The sequence below is a fragment of the Mytilus galloprovincialis genome, chromosome 2 (genome assembly GCF_965363235.1).
Source record: "Mytilus galloprovincialis chromosome 2, xbMytGall1.hap1.1, whole genome shotgun sequence".
Taxonomy (NCBI): Eukaryota; Metazoa; Mollusca; class Bivalvia; order Mytilida; family Mytilidae; genus Mytilus; species Mytilus galloprovincialis.
The window spans coordinates 81,636,809-81,656,992 of record NC_134839.1 but is presented as its reverse complement, the minus strand read 5'-3'; the positions used below and the strand labels follow the sequence as shown (position 1 = coordinate 81,656,992).

Genomic DNA, 20,184 nt, shown 5'->3' with positions numbered 1-20,184 from the left:
GTGTGATGTACTGGACAGATTGGGGTTCAAGTCCAAAGATTGAAAAGGCAAATTATGATGGTTCCAATAGACAAATCTTGGTAAATTCATCTCTTGGCTGGCCTAATGGATTAGCCTTGGACACAAGTGGTAAATATTGTACTATGTAGATAATTTTAAATATAAAAAAGACAGTATTAACTGGTTATTATTTAAGAATCTGTATTGAAGAGAATTTGACAAGATTGTAACATGAAAAATAGTGGCAAATTAAAGATACCAAAGGAACATTCAAATATTAAAGTTAAAAACAATTAAATGCCATGGCATCTATATCTATTTATAAAGAAAATCAAAGATAAAAGACTTTAAAATATATATGATGCAAATACAATATTTATTTGGTGCAAGTTGTTACAACTGCTAGTACCTGTGTATTTAGGACATGAAATTTTTATCTGATATAATGTATGTGTACCACAAAAAACAACAAAATGTTGGACATGGTCCGTTTTTGTCTCACTTGATGGAATCAAAAAGCGAGACATAGGTATGCTGTTTCCGGCAGTGGCGTCAACAATATATTAGTTTGTGATTAGGTCTAGTTTATGGTGAACCACTAGTGGTAAGTCAAAGATATTTGGTATGCAGTTGTATTAGTATTGGTACATCTTTTACATGCAGATTATTGGGCCCCACCCCTTCAGTTATGGTCTATAGACTTTGAAACTTTTGCTTAGTTTTCATGTATTAGTTTGTGATTAGATCAGTTTATGGGGAACCACTAGTGGTAGGTTAAGGATTATTGGTATGCAGTTGTATAAGTATTGGCACATCCTATTAGGCCGAGAAAAAAAAGATCCGTGTTTCCGGTAACCCGACCGACCCTGTTTTTTAGCCCCCGACCCTAACTTTTTTATTGGATCTTCCAAAAAAAAAAAAAAAAAAAATATCAACCGACCCTGTTTTTGACACAGGCTTCTGATAGATGACATGATATTTTTTCTCTCTTGCTTCCTCTTGCATAGAAAGCCAGTAAAACATTTTATTAATGTCAAAAGGTATTCCAAATAGGTTCAAATCCAAGAAATTTGCACAGCAGGTGCCTCGAAAACATTGCAAATGGCACACTTCCGGTTTTTGAAACTAATTACGGATCCGGACTTGGAAAAAACATGATAATTTTCCGGATTTCATTTACGATGTCAAAAAAAAAAAAAAAAAAAAAAAAAAAGAATTCCGACCTTCCGACCCTATTTTTCAAAATGATGTTACCGGAAACACATATCTTTTTTTTTTTTGGCCTTACCATGGAGATTATTTGGCCCCACCCCCTCAGTTATGGTCTATTGACATTGAAACATTTGCTTAGTTTTCATGTATTAGTTTGTGATTAGATCGGTCTATTGGGAATCACTAGTGGTAGGTCAATGATATTTGGTATGCAGTTGTATTAGCATTGGCACATCTCATTACTATGGAGATGATTTGACCACACCCCCTCAGTCATGGTTTATTGACTTTGCAATTTTGTTTAGGTTATTTGTATTAGTTTGTGTTTAGGTTTGTTTAAAGGGAACTACTTATGATAAGTCAATGGTATTTAGTATGCAGTTGTCTTAGCATTGGCACATCTCATTTCCATGGAGATTGTTTAGCCAAGTACCTTCAGTCATGGTTCATTGACTTTGAATATTTGTAAAACTTACATGTTCTTGTGTTGCTATTTTAATTTTGCATTATCTAAATAACAAAAAAGCGAGACATATCTCTGTGATAACAGATTATTCCTCTTTTCCAGCTGGTAAAATATATTGGATTGATGGGAAAACTTATAAACTGGAATCAGCAAATTTAGATGGAACTGGACGAACAACATTACTTGATGAATCTCGAAAATCTCCCCATCCTCATTATTTTGATCTAGCTAAATACCAAAACACCATTTATTTTACTGACTGGGCTGCCAAGTAAGTAGATACAGATCTGTGTAATTCAATCCATTGATAACTAACTGTAAGATTGAAAAGGTATCCATTGATAAAGAATAAACTGTAAAGTATGTCCAGACAGGAATATGTTATCAAAGTAACAGTTAAACTATGGATTCATTATTATTTGTTGGATACCAATTTTTGTGGTTTTCTTTGGTACAGGTGAACCACGAATTCATATGTTCAATGAAATACATTATTGTCTATAGGCTTTGTAAGCAGAGACTGTCAAAATCACAAAATCAAATACACACGAAAATGCTGGTTTTCCTCAATCCACGAAAATTTGATACCCATGAAAATAAATGAATCCACAGTATTCCTTTATTTTGCAATTTTGGGAAAAGATAACTATAAATTGATACATGAACACAATTATTTAATAATACAATAAAGGATTTCAGTAAGAAGTATTGACAACAAGTATTTCTTACTAGATTTGACTTATTTGTTTGAACTGATTGTATAATCCCCCCTTGTTTTAGGTCAGTGAGAACTATCAGCCTAACCGCTGGTACAACTGCTGGAACAGTTGGTCCACCTACTTTTGGACGATTGAATGGTTTGGCTTTCCATAAAAACGGATATGGTATTACAGGTATATAAAAATCAGATAAGTTAATACTGGTAATGCTTTCTGCATTTGGTCAAAACAATTATTAAAAAAAACTCACCATGTGTCAAATAAAGATTTATTATGAAGAATTAATCTAGTGGTTGCAGCAACTGATATCTTTGTTAAAAGAATATCAAAGGATGTTCCAAACACTTTTGGAATGGCAGTTATTTAATAATATCTACTGCTTTTTTACCCACACAGTTAATAGTAACTGGGGAGTCAGACCTTTCTCTAAACTTTGTTTGAATTTATCTGAATTGAAAAATCAATATCTAGCTACCTTTCATTTGCTTAACTTATGAAATTTTATTTATTTTTAGGTCAAAATGGCTGCTCTTCTAATTCTGGTTGTTCCCATTTGTGTTTTCCTGGTCCCTTACAAAGTAAGAAATGTGCTTGCCCACCATTATTAAGTCTTCAACCTGATGGACTTACATGTAGCACAGGTAAGAACATATAATAGAGTGTTTAGCCATTTATTATATTGGTGTTCTTGGGCCAAACTACATTAATCTTTATTAGCCAATTAAAGTATAGTGGGTTATTTTCCCGGGGTGTATATTTTCACTTATTTTCACAGATAGAATAAAATCACCAATTTTAAAGTGAACATGCAAAGGTATTGATAAAAGTTTTAAATCCGTCAAAATATTTCATATACTTTATTCAATGAAAATCTCAAAAATAACCTGCAATAAGGTATGATAAATTTATGAAATTTTGATATGCCTGTTTTTTTTTAAATTATTGACTCAGTTCTTCAAGCCTTAGTGTATATATAGATATTAAATTTGGAGGAAAAGGAAGTGAACAGAGAATGCTGATCACAATTATATACCAACACAACACTGGAAAAATCAGTTCATGGGTTGTGACACTGTGGCAACATTTCAAACATAAGTTGTCAGTTAGGGGGATTAAATGGCAAATAAATTGTCAATGTGCAGTCCCAGATGTGTTTTTTTTTTTCATTGTAAAACAGTATTATTGAGAAACAGGGAAAAAAATAAACAATAATATGATGAAAAAACCCACAACTCTTCAACTGATAGAACTTGACGTTTTATCCAACCAAAAAAATGTGCATCTCTTGAAATACTGCTAAAGTAAAAACAATAAATTCCACCAGTGAAAAATGCTTAGGAAAAATACAGAAAAATGGTACAGAAGTACTAGATAAACAAAAAAAAAACTGCATCAAGTAAATTTGCTGATTAGTACATAGTACTGGACATCCATGTTAGGAGTGTATAGAATGTGTTACATCTTTTTTTAATTATTTTACAGCTAAATCATGTCCAAGTTTTACACTACCAGCAAATGCAATGGTAAATCCAACAAACTGTTCTACTGGACCGTCTCCACCAGGGAGCAACTGTACAGTAGTATGTAGAACAGGATACCAGCTTTATGGTCAGCCCAGAGTCACATGTGCTTCAAATGGACAGTGGAGTGGAAATGTAGCATATTATTTCTGTAGAGGTGTGTATTTTGGGGTCATTCTTGACAGACAAAGAAAGGAAAGAAATAATACAGTTATGGGTAGCATTTTCAGTAAACTTCCAGAATTTTCAATCCAAGGACTGTTGTTTGGTGACTGGTTTACCACTCTGGAAACGTTTGACTTCTCTGAATCTACCCCTTAAAAGTTTTGGCTATATTTTTCGTCTAATTTTAGACAAAAAGCAATAAGTAATAGTTATATCAGACTTTGGTTCTTTATCAGAACTATGATAATTTGTAGATGTCCATGAATTTTACCCTCTTTTATATTAATTGTAGTAGCAAAAGGAGAAGGTTCAAGAAGGGTTGAAATTGGCCCTAAATACTTTTATGTTCTTTTACAAATTTTACATAGAAATACTTGTGATAATACTATTAAGACAAAAATATATTTTCCACCACTTTCCTTTACAATCAATTTATGAAGCTAAGTAATCATTATTTGTATTTTAAGGTCAATTTTGGTACTTTTTTGCCATAATTTTAATTGTTTTTGGCATATTTAACATTGGCCACCATCCACAATCCAAAAAGTCTTTATATTGATGAATTCTGTATCAAAATTGGAATCTTTTGGTTATAACACATTTTGAATTGTAGGTGGCGGCCAAGGTGTTTCTAAAGCTTTTAGGTCTGAAAATCTCACAAAACCATCATATTTTGACAAAATGTCCAAATTGGGCTTACTTTGGAGAAAATGATGTACTTTTATGAAAAGAACTGATGTATTAAGCAATAGGACTTTTGGAATAGACCCATTTAGGAACCAAATTGTGACCTTTTTGGTGTTTCATGATTAAGTTGATATTTAAGGCCATTTTGTGCCATAAGTGAACCTTGTCCTTTATGAAGCTTAACTTACTTGCCTGCATTACAAGGAGAAGTGTTTAAAATAGGGAAATGACATGGTATGGAATACCATAGATTATTTCTTCAATATGATTATTCCTGACATGTTAATCATACTCTAGAATGATGCAGAGTATAAAGACAATTGTTAGTAATAGTACAATAGTCTATTTTATTAAGTTTGCTGTAAGTCATTTGAAACCTATGTATTATCATTGTTAACTGAAATCAGCAAATACTGACTTCATCAACTTGTTTTAATGTTTATAGATACCTAAAGATTGTCCAGCATCAATGATTCTGATGTTCTAGCAATTAGCCCAGATTACTGTGTTGTTAATGATTTTACTGATGATTATCTCCCCTATTTCCCCAATTTTATAACCATTCCTTTGTTTGTTTACAGATACCCAGGCTCCATTGTTGAGTTGTTCTCTAGACGTATCAGCAGTAGCTAGTCAGGGATCACTCATTAACCATTTGTTTGTTTGTTTACAGATACCCAGGCTCCATTGTTGAGTTGTCCTCTAGACGTATCAGCAGTAGCTAGTCAGGGATCACTCATTAACCATTTGTTTGTTTGTTTACAGATACCCAGCTCCATTGTTGAGGTGTCCTCTAGACGTATCAGCAGTAGCTGATCAGGGATCACTCATTAACCATTTGTTTGTTTGTTTACAGATACCCAGGCTCCATTGTTGAGTTGTCCTCTAGACGTATCAGCAGTAGCTAGTCAGGGATCACTCATTAACCATTTGTTTGTTGTTTACAGATGCCCAGGCTCCATTGTTGAGTTGTCCTCTAGACGTATCAGCAGTAGCTGATCAGGGATCACTCATTAACCATTTGTTTGTTTGTTTAAAGATACCCAGGCTCCATTGTTGAGTTGTCTAGACGTATCAGCAGTAGCTAGTAAGGGATCACTCATTAACCATTTGTTTGTTTACAGATACCCAGGCTCCATTGTTGAGTTGTCCTCTAGACGTATCAGCAGTAGCTAGTCAGGGATCACTTATTAACCATTTGTTTGTTTGTTTAAAGATACCCAGTCTCCATTGTTGAGTTGTCCTCTAGACGTATCAGCAGTAGCTGATCAGGGATCACTCATTAACCATTTGTTTGTTTACAGATACCCAGGCTCCATTGTTGAGTTGTCCTCTAGACGTATCAGCAGTAGCTAGTCAGGGATCACTTATTAACCATTTGTTTGTTTGTTTAAAGATACCCAGTCTCCATTGTTGAGTTGTCCTCTAGACGTATCAGCAGTAGCTGATCAGGGATCACTCATTAACCATTTGTTTGTTTACAGATACCCAGTCTCCATTGTTGAGTTGTCCTCTAGACGTATCAGCAGTAGCTGATCAGGGATCACTCATTTACCATTTGTTTGTTTACAGATACCCAGGCTCCATTGTTGAGTTGTCCTCTAGATGTATCAGCAGTAGCTAGTCAGGGATCACTTATTAACCATTTGTTTGTTTGTTTACAGATACCCAGTCTCCATTGTTGAGTTGTCCTCTAGACGTATCAGCAGTAGCTGATCAGGGATCACTCATTAACCATTTGTTTGTTTACAGATACCCAGGCTCCATTGTTGAGTTGTCCTCTAGATGTATCAGCAGTAGCTAGTCAGGGATCACTTATTAACCATTTGTTTGTTTGTTTACAGATACCCAGGCTCCATTGTTGAGTTGTCCTCTAGACATATCAGCAGTAGCTAGTCAGGGATCACAGACTGCCACAGTGAAGTGGGATCCACCAAGTCCTGTAGATAACTCTGGTAAACCAGTACGTGTATCCCAGTCTTTACAGTCACCAGTCACACTAGGAGAGGGAACGTACACAGTCAATGTATGGGCATCAGATGTTAATGGACAATCAGCATCATGTACATTCAAAATCCTCATAAAAAGTAAATGTTTTATTTCCTTCTTTTATAATTAATTAAGTCCTATTTCATATCAAGAAGTAGTTTCACAGTGCTCATTTCATTGAATGAAAAGAATAGTTTAAAAACTTTAAATTTCGTATGATAACACCATTATTTCTTTCCATATGAATCAATGAACCTCGGACAATTTCCATATTGGTCATGTGAATCTAAGAATAGTTTGATTTGACTTGTACAATTCCAGCTTAATAAATGATATTTCTGTTTAGTTTTATAAAAAAGTTATAACGTGATCCTGTAATGAAAATGCAAGACGACTCTTAAAAGCACATATCTTAATAAGAAATAAAATGCTAGAATGTGCGAGACAAATATGTATATATAAAACTAACCTTAACTATGATAACTAAACTGGTGTTATGAGTTAAAAAAATTATGTTCAAATACAAAATTTCTTTCAGTTTTGAAATGTCCTCAACTGAAGGCACCAAGTAATGGTATTATTGCCACACCCCTCTGTCCTAACTATTATGGAGCTCAGTGTCAGGTGGGATGTTTACAAGGGTACCAGCTGATTGGTGGTTCAGGAGCTGTCGTCTGCCAAACTGATGCTACCAACAATGCATTCTGGTCACCTAACAATCTCCAGTGTCAAGGTAGTTAGATAATATAGATAGAGAATATGTTGATCAAACTTGTGTGGAATAAACATTTTCTAAATTGAAGTGTAACTTACAAATACAAATCTCAATGATTGTTAAAAGAAAATTTATCTTTGTATACTCAAATTAAAGCCTGACTTTTAAAAAACTGTTGCTCTTGAGCAACAAACTAGAAAATTTCCAAAATAAAAAGGAAGCTTACTTTGACTACTTCCAACTAAACTAAAAGTGAAAAGTAAATATATCCAGTCACGGCCCAGTAAGTGCATGTTTATGTGAAAAATTGCCTTAAATCTGACATTTAAATCCCAACTGGAATCCCAAAATTCAACAAACCAAAACATTTTTAAAATCAAAAAGATGAATTCTTTCAACAATTCAAATGTTCTAACAATCATTTGGATTTGGAGTTGTAAGTTACACTTCAATTTTGAAAATGTTTGAATGTGTCATTCCTGGGTGAAGGGACCTTGACTATCTGGTTAGTAAGTTAATGTTTTATGCACTGTAATCTAAGTTTAGTATGCTTAGTTCAATTGACATTTTTTGTTTGAGAAGACATATTCTGCTTTCTAAGAGAAGTTAGAATGGATTGTTTGGATTAACAATTATAATAATACTTCAGTTGCAATACAAACAAGTTGAAATTGTTTAATATATACTGGTGATCTTAGGAATTGTGATTATTCTGTTATATTTATTGTATTTTTGTATAGCCATGACTTGTCCTGACCCATTAACTCCAGCTAATGGAAAACTAAGTTGTCAGACTCCATATAAAGTAAACACAGTGTGTACCCAGAGCTGTAACCCTGGTTACCAGGCTGCCTATGGTACAGGAAGTAGAATGTGTTCTGCCTCTGGACAGTGGACAGGACAGCTCTTATCTTGTATGCCTGGTAAGTGATAAAATTTGAAAAGGAATGGAACCATTTTTGTTGTTTGGATTGTTTATTTCTTCTTTGGTACAACATATGCTAAATTAGTATCTCTGTGCTCATATTTTTATTGAGGAAATGTCTGAATTTTAATGATGATTTCTTAAAGATATTTTGATAGTTTGGACTTCAAAAATAATTCAGTTTTTGACCTGGATAAATGTAAGCTATTGACATCAATGGTCATTCATGGCAATCATTGTTGACATGTATAGTAAAGATGTTAAAACATGAACTCCTTTGTACAATTTGGAGCAAATAGGATTACTTGGTTCTTTGAAAATTTTCAAATTGAACTGTATGATAAGGTCAGATTTTTATCACTATTCATATACATCATGTCAGCCTACACCCTAATATTGGTAGCTGTACTTCACAAGATTTTATACAGCAATGTAATACACAGCTTAGGAAGACAAAACCTCTTATTCTTTAATTATTCAATAGGTAAAAAGTTTGTCTGAAACTTTGATCTGACATTGACCTCATTTTCATGGTTCATTGATCCATGTTAAGATTTTTTGGTAAGGTCAATTTCTCACACACTTAAAGCAATAGTGCATATTTTTGTCATCACACTGTTACTATATTAAAGATAACTATAACCCTTAAATTAGATTGAGCTTGTTTGCTTAAACTTTAAACTTCAGACAAAGCTGAAGAATTTTCTATGCCCCGGCTGCTATGCGAAAGGGGCATTAAGTGTTAATGTTTGACCTTCTGTCCCTCTTATAAGTATTTTCCCTTACATTGTAGGCAAGCTTGAGTGGGGGAATTCCTGTCAACATACAAATTCTTATTTTATTCTTGACTGTTGTATGTTTTGATTTCAGCCAATGGTAATGGTTACCCTGTTGTGAGTGGACGTCCTCCATTAAACCCAGGAAAACAACAAGCAGCATCTCCGACAACTAACAATGTAAATGCTGGAGGAATCACGGCCGGAGTGGTTGCTGGTGCTGTAGTTATTGTTCTAATTATAGTGGCTGCTATTATCTTTCTAAAAAGAATGTAAGTTAATTATATAATAAATTTCACAGACATAATAATTAGTATAGTTCTAAAATTAGCAGAGAAAAAAAAATTTGCTCAATTGAAAACATTTTAAGTTAATTTTGAATAATAAGTATGTTCAGCTTGTTATTAAAAAAAAAAACAATGTAATTAATATGTAATTGTAGAAATAAATATAATGAATGTGACTTTATGATTACATATTTCAAATGTATAAATAAAAAAAAAATGTTGCAAGTGTCAATTTGTAGGATAAATAATTATGTTAAATGTGAAATTTGAAAATGTAAATAGAACTGTGCAGCTTATATTATAAAGAAGATATGTTTCCATATATAATAATAAATATTCAGTGTAGCTTATAAAGAAGATATGTTTCCATATATAATAATAAGTATTCAGTGTAGCTTATAAAGAAGATATGTTTCCATATATAATAATAAATATTCAGTGCAAGACAGTAAAATAATCTTTATTATGTTAATTTTTAGGCAATATGGAAGCGGTTCAGGTGGACGAGGCTATGAAATGTCTGGAATGACCAACCCCAATTATAGCTCAACTTCATCATGAAGAGACAATTGATTCTTCTTGTAAATAAACATTGAACCATTTCATATAGGCATGATTGATGGGAATATTTGATGGCAGTGGCTTTTGATAGATGAATTCAGATGGATAGAAATATACATGTTTTATGACTTTGAATGCCAGTGTTTATGGTTTATGTATTTAAAGTCTGCTGATGTAAAATATAAAATTCTTTGGTTTTATATATGTGTAGCTAAATTTAAAGGTGGGTTATGTTTTTACATATGTAATGGTTATTTTTAATTCATTTATACCCGTATTCATTTATTTTTAGTTGAGAAGTCATTATGCTTTAATTCAAAATTTACATTTTTATACTTTTCACCTTAAAATGAAAACAAAAACGAATGATGAAACAATTATAGCTTTACCATAGAATCATGATATCATTTATTTATTTATATGGTTTGGTATTAGGTTTCGATCAGGATACCTGAATTTTAGTTTGGTAACTGTTTTGATGAGAGTAACTGAATTTTTGTTTGGTAACTGTTTCAATCGGTGTAACTGAATTTTGTTTTAGTAACTGTTTTGGTGAGAGTAACTGAATTCATTCTAACACATTCCATAAACTCACTATCATTTCATTACTTTCATTGACATATTTCATAAAACACTTTTTTTACTTGAACAATACTTCCTGCCATTATATTATAATCAAAGAATAGAAATATTTATTAGAATGATTTAAATATGATTTTTAAGATTACGTATAATCATGTTTAATATTAGTGCCATTTTGTTTTTTTTATTATAATTTCAAGTTTTATAACAATACAATTGTATCACAGATTTCTTTTCAAATTAACACATGTTTAAACTTTTTTTATGTATTTGCCAGTTTGTTAAACTCACATTTGTTTAAAAAATCAAAATGAACAATTTCAAAAAAAATATTTTAGATATCTTGTAATTGGTAAAATGATAGATTTAATATCTTGTGATTAACATGGACGGGTTTCACATTCATGCATTTTCTCTTGCATTTCTGATGTCACAATGCTTATATTATTATGTCACAGTCCATTGTTCAATGAAGTCATTTATTGCTGATTGTCCTTCTACAATCAGTGTAACTTGTCAATAAAAAAGAAATAGAAATTTAGAAAGAAGAAAAAATAGAACTTAAATCAAAATGTCCAAGGATGTTCATGAGTTCTTCTAGATTTCTATTTATTTCCAAACTGATCTCCTTTATCAGGCCTTTGCATTTCTCTGTTTGATTTTGTAGATTTTTTTTTAAAATGCCATTTTCTATAAAACTATGATAATGTCAATTGTATGTGATCAGTTATTAAACATACTTTACACGTGATAGGTTTGTAAGACTAGCTGTTTGTTAAAGAAACCTATGATTGAAAACATTTAATTCGTTTTCCATCAATTTAACAGAGAAAACCATGAAATGGACCATTCATTTATATTTTCAATTTTTTAATTAGCAAGCTATCAGCATTGCGACATACAAACATTTCTGATATTTCTGTATGTAAAACAAAAGTATAACCTCAAAATGACATTTTTACATGTTTTAATTTAAAAACTTTAGTTTTCTGGTATATAACACATGTAGTTTTTGATCAAACTTTCTATATAGCTTTTTTTACAATTTCGGTAAAGAATGTACTTGTTTTTTGTACTGTAATATACTCTAATGTGGAAGTGCAATAATATTGTAACTTATCTGTTCCAAATGTGTGCAATAAAATGTGGAAACACCTTAGGGTTTGTTAATTGTCCTTTAATTGAAGGCCCAAGCACAGATAGTAAAGTTGATGTGCTGATATTGTTCAAGATATTTGTACACAAAATGTTGTACACATGTGTCAGATATTTGTACACAAAATGTTCTACATATGTGTCAGATATTTGTACCAGTAATGTTGTACATATGTGTCAGATATTTATACAAGAAATGTTGTACATATGAGTCAGATATTTGTACACAAAATGATTTACATATGTGTCAGATATTTGTACAAGAAATGATGTACATCTGAGTCAAATATTTGTACACAAAATGTTGTACATATGTGTCAGATATTTATACACAAAATGTTGTACATATGTGTCAGATATTTGTACCAAGAATAATAGAAAAGAAAAGAAATGGAGTATCCATCCATGACACAAGATTAGTACTGTACATGCACAGAAAAAACCCAAAAAGGAACAGAGCTTTTATTGCTGTTATTCATCTCAAAGTCTCAGTGAGGCCTTCAACATAATGTATAGTTGTTGTCCAATTCATCATTATACCGGATATGGTGAACACATGTCTTGGGTATGATGTAAAGTTGTTGTCCTCAATTTATTCCAGAAATTGTGAACCCCTGTCTTACATATTCATACCAAGAAAGTACTGATGTACAGATGTCCAATAATTGTGAGTTGACCTTCACTTGATGTGCTGAGTATTGATAGTAAAGTTCATGTACAGATAATGTCTCAAATGTTTGTACTGTAGTAATATACAAATTGTAGCAGGATTTTTGTAGGGTACATTTATGGAGTTAAACACAAACCCTTATGTCACACTAATTGGGTCACTCACACTCAAGTCAGTTATTGGGTCACTCACACTCAAGTCACATTAATTTGGTCACTCACACTCAAGTCACAGTTATTGGGTCACTCACACTCAAGTCAGTTATTGGGTCACTCACACTCAAGTGACAGTTATTGGGTCAATAGTTGTAGTGAAGCACTAATACTCAAGTCACAGTAATTAAGTCAATAGGTGGAGTGAAACACTAACACTTGGGTCCCAGTAATTAAGTCAATAGGTGGAGTGAAACACTTACACTTGGGTCCCAATAAATAAGTCAATAGGTGGAGTGAAACACTAACACTCAGGTCACAGTAATTAAGTCAATAGGTGGAGTGAAACACTAACACTTGGGTCCCAGTAATTAAGTCAAAAGGTGGAGTGATACACTAACACTCAAGTCACATTAATTGGATCAATAGATGGAGTAAAACACTAACACTCAAGTCATAGTAATTAGGTCAATAGTTGAATGAAACACTAACAATCAAGTCACGTGATTGGGTCAATAGGTGGGATAAAACAATAACACTCAAGTCGCAGTAATTAAGTCAATAGGGGGAGTGAAACACTAACACTCAGGTCCCAGTAATTAAGTCAATAGGTGGGATAAAACAATAACACTCAAGTCGCAGTAATTAAGTCAATAGGGGGAGTGAAACACTAACACTCTGGTCCCAGTAATTAGGTCAATTGGTGGAGTGAAACACTAACACTCAGGTCCCAGTAATTAAGTCAATAGGTGCGGTGAAATACTAACACTCGGGTCACAGTAATTAAGTCAATAGGGGGGTTGAAACACTAACACTCGGGTCCCAGTAATTAAGTCAATAGGTGGAGTGAAACACTAACACTTGGTCCCAGTAATTAAGTCAATAGATGGAGTGAAACACTAACACACAAGTCGCATTTATTTTCAGTTATTTGGTTAATTTAGTTTATTGAAACACCTACACTCAATCCACAGTTATTGTGTCATTAATTGAAGTGAAACACTAACACTCAAGTCACAGTTATTGGGTCATTAATTGAAGTGAAACACTTATACTCAAGTCACATTAATTGGATCAATAGGTAGAGTGACACATTATCACTCAAGTCACAGTTATTGGGTCAATAGGTAGAGTGAAACACTAACACTCAAGTCACAGTTATCAAGTTATTCGGTGGAGTGAAACACTTATACTCAAGTCACATTAATTGGATCAATATGTAAAGTGACACACTAACACTCAAGTCACATTAATTGGGTCAATATGTATAGAGTGACACACTAAAACTCAAGTCACAGTTATCTGGATGAAGAAACACTTACACTCAAATGTCATGAATTGTTGAAGTGAAACACTAAAACTCAAGTCCCAGTTATTAAGTTATTAGGTGGAGCGAAACACTTACACTCAAATCGCAATAATTAGGTCAATAGGTAGGGTGAAACACCTACACTCAAGTCACTGTAATTAAGTCAATAGGTGGAGTGAAACACTAACAGTCCAGTCATTTTAATGGGTCAACAGGTAGAGTAAAACACTAACACTCAAGTCACCATTATTGGGTCATAATTGAATGAAACACTAACACTCAGGTCCCAGTAATTGGGTCAATAGGTGGAGTGAAACTGTAACACTGAAGTCACAGTAATTGAGTCAATTTACTAAAAAATGCAATTGATCCCAATTGTAAAACTGTCAAAATCATTTCTGTGTCAAAATATATAAATTATTTCAATTTAACTCAATTACAAAATAAGTCAGACCAAGTCAAACAAGACAAATATGTTGTCTGGATGCCAGTCTCTGCATTGTAGAAAATGTTCAAATTGTACAAAAATGTATCTGCAAACAGTGATAATAGAGATTTGGGTCGAAAATGCAGCTTTGAATTATGTTGTAGGAAAGCTGTTACAGATGCTCTGCAGGGCGCAGCTTTATATGACCGCAGAGGTCCAACCCTGAACAGTTTGGACAAGTGTTCAAGTACACAACATTCAAGATTGATACAGCTCTGAATTTGGATTGTGATTAAATAGTGGACACATCAAAGGTTTCTAACACAGAATGAATGTGGTCTAATGAACTTAAAAATATTTTTTGGTTTTGAGCAATACACTTTTCTGTTGAATATTAATCCCCTCAAAAAAAAATATTTGAAGAAAAACTCTTTTTAATTTCTGAAATCTGAAATGAGAACAAATTTATCCCCCCCCCCCCTTATTTTTACCTTCCCCTTTCCCTTATTCCAAAAATACTCTCAATTCAAAGTTCTAATGGAGTTGGCAACAATAACTACTCATTTAAATACATCATAAAATATTAAAATATAAAATGACATTATTAAGTCATGGTTAAAATCAATAGTAACTTCTACATATAAATTTACAGCTACACATCTGAAGACAATCATCATTTCTTAATACATAATAGTTTAATGATTTGAGCCATACCCCCCCCCCCCCCCCCCCCCCCCCCTCAATCATCCTTTGTAGTATGGAAACTTGTGGTATAATTTCAGAGATTTATAAACTTAAACACAAGTTATTGACTGAAAACTACAAAAATGCTTATTTGGGCCCTTTTTTGGCCCCTCATTTCTACACCTTTTGGAACCATAACCCCCAAAAAATTAATCCCAACCTTCCTTTTGTGGTTACATTGTGTTAAAATTGTATTGATTTCTATTAACTTATACTAAAGTTATTATCCGGAAACCATCTGTCTTAGGACGACAGTGACGACGACGTGATACCAATATACGACCCAATTTTTTTCTTATTTTTCTGGTCGTATAAAAACCTTCTGTTTTACGTTACACAATCCCAAGTCAAGAACCTGTAATCCAGGGTTTTTTCTTGGTTGTCTGCAGCAACTTTTTGTGTGTGTGTTTTAGCATGAATCAGCTTATTAGTTTTCCTTTTGGCATTGTTTCATCCTATCAGGCCTTTAATAGGCCTCTAGATTGTACTGATTTTGCTCATTGTTGGAGATCTAATGGTGACTGGTTGTTGTTAACATCCATGTCTTTTGGTCTCTGGTAGATAGTTGTCTTATTGACATCATTTCAATTTACATCATTTTTGTAGAGCTGAATAATCTAAATGGAAATCAGATGAACTCTTCCTAGGTTCCAGTTGATCAAAAGGATTTCCATATAAAAATATCATAACTAAGATAGCAGGGTTTCATAATCCGTGTGTAAAAGAAAATGAGAAAACTAATGCATAATTGCTTAGTTTATCTCGGTACATTCAAAATATTGACAACAAAGTTTATAAGTATTTTGTAAAAGTTTCATAACATTTGGTTGAGGCAAACTAAAGTTAGACGACGGAAACGAAAAATTCAGCAATCTTCCAATTGTAAAGGGTCACAACTCTGGAACAGTTAAAGTGACATGACCAACATTCAAACTTGATCTGTGTTTTGTGGTAATAAGCATTGTGTATAAGGTACAAAAGTCAGAGAAAGGAAACCAACTTTGGGATTTACGGACATCATACAGAGGGACAATGGTAAATTTTAATATAAACCAGATGCTCCGCAGGGCGTAGCTTTATACGACCGCAGAGGTTGAACCCTGAACGGTTGGGGCAAGTATGGACACAACATTCAAGCTGGATTCAGCTCTAAATTTGGATTGTAATTAAATAGTTGACACAGCATAGGTTTCTGACACAGAATGAATGTGTTCTAATGAACTTAAAATTTTTGTTTTCTCTTAGAGCAATTCACTATGCTGTTGAATATTAATTCTCTCAAAAAAATGTTTGAAGAAATTTTCTTTTTTATTTATGAAATTTCAAATGAGAACCAGTTGCTTCGCAGGGCGCAGCATTATACGACCGCAGAGGTTGAACCCTGAACGGTTTGGGCAAGTATGGACACAACATTCAAGCTGGATTCAGCTCTAAATTTGGATTGTGATTAAATAGTTGACACAGCATAGGTTTCTGACACAGAATGAATGTGGTCTAATGAACTTAAACAAAAAAATTTGCCTTTGAGCAATTCACTATGCTGTTGAATATTAATCCTCTCAAAAAAATGTTTGAAGAAATTTTCTTTTTATTTATGAAATCTGAAATGAAAAAAATTGACCCCCCAATTTTTTTTTCACGTCCCCATTTCCCTTATTTCAAAACTGATCTCAATTCAAATTTCTAATGAAGTTTGCAACAATAACTACTCATTTAAATACATCATAAAATATTAAAATGTAAAAAAAGTGCTTGTTATTACTGAATGGTAAAGATTGTTTTGATCTATCAGTTGGTAGTAAAAGTGAATATACATTGTATATTGTATAAAACAATAATTTAAGTTGATTCAACTACTATTCTGGACAAAGAAAGATAACTCCAATTGAAATCCAATTGGAATTTCTTGCTATTGCACAATATTGTGCAATTAGATATTTCTTGCTATTGTGCAATACTGTGCAATTGAAAATATTTGCTATTGCACAATACTGTGCAATTGAAGATTTCTTGCTATTGCACAATACTGTGCAATTGAAGATTTCTTGCTATTGCTGAATACTGTGCAATTGAAAATTTCTTGCTATTGCACAATACTTAATATAACAATTTTGGATCCTGATTTGGACCAACTTGAAATCTGGGCCCATAATCAAAAATCTAAGTACATGTTTAGATTCAGCATATCAAAGAGGCCCAAGAATTCAATTTTTGTTAAAATCAAACTTAGTTTAATTTTGGACCCTTTGGACTTTAATGTAGACCAATTTTAAAACGGGACCAACAATTAAGAATCTACATACACAGTTAGATTTGGCATATCAAAGAACCCCAATTATTCAATTTTTGATGAAATCAAACAAAGATTAATTTTGGACCCGCGATTTGGACCAACTTGAAAACTGGGCCAATAATCAAAAATCTAAGTACATTTTTAGATTTAGCATATCAAAGAACCCCAAGGATTCAATTTTTGTTAAAATCAAACTAAGTTTAATTTTGGACCCTTTGGACCTTAATGTAGACCAATTTAAAAACAGGACCAAAAATTAAGAATCTACATACACAGTTAGTTTCGGCATATCAAAGAACCCCAATTATTCAATTTTTGATGAAATCAAACAAAGTTTAATTTTAGACCCTTTGGGCCCTTTATTCCTAAACTGTTGGGACCAAAACTCCCAAAATCAATACCAACCTTCCTTTTATGGTCATAAACCTTGTGTTTAAATTTCATACATTTCTATTTACTTATACTAAAGTTATGGTGCGTAAACCAAGAAAAATGCTTATTTGGGTCCCTTTTTGGCCCCTCATTCCTAAACTGTTGGGACCTCAACTCCCAAAATCAATACCAACCTTCCTTTTGTGGTCATAAACATTGTGTTTAAATTTCATTGATTTCTATTTACTTAAACTAAAGTTATTGTGCGAAAACCAAGAATAATGCTTATTTGGGCCCTTTTTTGGCCCCTAATTCCTAAACTGTTGAAACCAAAACTCCCAAAATCAATCCCAACCGTTCTTTTGTGGTCATAAACCTTGTGTCAAAATTTCATAGATTTCTATTAACTTAAACTAAAGTTATAGTGCGAAAACCAAGAAAATGCTTATTTGGGCCCTTTTTGGCCCCTAATTCCTAAAATGTTGGGACCAAAACTCCCAAAATCAATACCAACCTTCCTTTTGTGGTCATAAACCTTGTGTTAAAATTTCATAGATTTCCATTCACTTTTACTAAAGTTAGAGTGCGAAAACTAAAAGTATTCGGACGACGACGACGACGACGACGACGACGACGACGACGCCGACGACGCCAACGTGATAGCAATATACGACGAAAAATTTTTCAAATTTTGCGGTCGTATAAAAATTGAACCCAATTTTTTTTAATCACATCCCCCTTTCCCTTATTCCAAAACTAATCTCAATTAAAATTTCTAATGGAGTTTGCAACAATAACTACTCATTTAAATACATCATAAAATATTAAGATGTAAAAAACTGCTTGTTATCACTGAATGGTAAAGATTATTTTAATTTATCAGTTGGTAGTAAAAAGTGAATATACATTGTATATTGTATATAACAAAGATTTAAGTTGATTCTGGACAAAGAAAGATAACTCCAATTAAAAAAAAATCTTGCTATTGCACAATATTTTGCAATTAGATATTTCTTGCTTACTATTCTGGACAAAGAAAGATAACTCTAATTAAAAAAAAAATTTGCTATTTCACAATATTGTGCAATTAGATATTTCTTGCCATTGCGCAATACTGTGCAATTGAAAAGACTTGCTATTGCACAATACTTAATATAATAATTTTAGATCCTGATTTGGACCAACTTGAAAACTGGGCCCATAATAAAAAATCTAAGTACATTTTTGGATTCAGCATATCAAAGAACCCCAAGATTTCAATTTTTGTTAAAATCAGACTAAGTTTAATTTTGGACCCTTTGGACTTTAGTGTAGACCAATTTGAAAACAGGACCAAAAATGAAGAATCTACATACACAGTTAGATTTGGTATATCAAAGAACCCCATTTATTCAATTTTTGATGAAATCAAACAAAGTTTAATTTTGGACCCCGATTTGGACCAACTTGAAAACTGGGCCAATAATCAAGAATCTAAGTACATTTTTAGATTCAGCATATCAAAGAACCTAACTGATTCATTTTTTGTCAAAATCAAACTAAGTTTAATTTTGGACCCTTTGGACCTTAATGTAGACCAATTTGAAAACGGGACCAAAAGTTAAGAATCTACATACACAGTCATGACAGTTAGATTCGGCATATCAAAGAACTCCAATTATTCAATTTTGATGAAATCAAACAAAGTTTAATTTTGGACCCTTTGGGCCCCTTATTCTGTTGGGACCAAAACTCCCAAAATCAATACCAACCTTCCTTTTATGGTCATAAACCTTGTGTTTAAATTTCATAGATTTCTATTTACTTATACTAACGTTATGGTGCGAAAACCAAGAAAAATGCTTATTTGGGTCCCTTTTTGGCCCCTAATTCCTAAACTGTTGGGACCTAAACTCCCAAAATCAATACCAACCTTCCTTTTGTAGTCATTAACATTGTGTTTAAATTTCATTGATTTCTATTTACTTAAACTAAAGTTATTGTGCGAAAACCAAGAATAATGCTTATTTGGGCCCTTTTTTGGCCCCTAATTCCTAAACTGTTGAAACCAAAACTCCCAAAATCAATCCCAACCGTTCTTTTGTGGTCATAAACCTTGTGTCAAAATTTCATAGATTTCTATTAACTTAAACTAAAGTTATAGTGCGAAAACCAAGAAAATGCTTATTTGGGCCCTTTTTGGCCCCTAATTCCTAAAATGTTGGGACCAAAACTCCCAAAATCAATACCAACCTTCCTTCTGTGGTCATAAACCTTGTGTTAAAATTTCATAGATTTCCATTCACTTTTACTAAAGTTAGAGTGCGAAAACTAAAAGTATTCGGACGACGACGACGACGACGCCAACGTGATAGCAATATACGACGAAAAATTTTTCAAATTTTGCGGTCGTATAAAAATATACTGGTACTTGGAATCATTCAAAATGTTCTCAATACTGGCAAATAAGAAATAACAA

General features: G+C 32.8%; 1 protein-coding gene across 1 annotated transcript in view; it reads left to right on the top strand.

Moving 5' to 3' along the window:
* The window catches only part of LOC143064581 (scavenger receptor cysteine-rich domain-containing protein DMBT1-like), a 78,953-nt gene extending 68,872 nt beyond the window's left edge, over positions 1 to 10,081 (top strand). Inside the window, exons 38-47 of the mRNA XM_076237496.1 lie at positions 2 to 129; positions 1,781 to 1,949; positions 2,459 to 2,571; positions 2,913 to 3,038; positions 3,880 to 4,074; positions 6,614 to 6,856; positions 7,297 to 7,491; positions 8,214 to 8,396; positions 9,269 to 9,446; positions 9,941 to 10,081. Coding sequence (XP_076093611.1) covers positions 2 to 129; positions 1,781 to 1,949; positions 2,459 to 2,571; positions 2,913 to 3,038; positions 3,880 to 4,074; positions 6,614 to 6,856; positions 7,297 to 7,491; positions 8,214 to 8,396; positions 9,269 to 9,446; positions 9,941 to 10,022 — 1,612 coding nt within the window. The 3' untranslated portion in view covers positions 10,023 to 10,081. The remainder of the gene's footprint in view (position 1; positions 130 to 1,780; positions 1,950 to 2,458; positions 2,572 to 2,912; positions 3,039 to 3,879; positions 4,075 to 6,613; positions 6,857 to 7,296; positions 7,492 to 8,213; positions 8,397 to 9,268; positions 9,447 to 9,940) is intronic.
* The last annotated feature ends 10,103 nt before the right edge of the window (positions 10,082 to 20,184 follow it).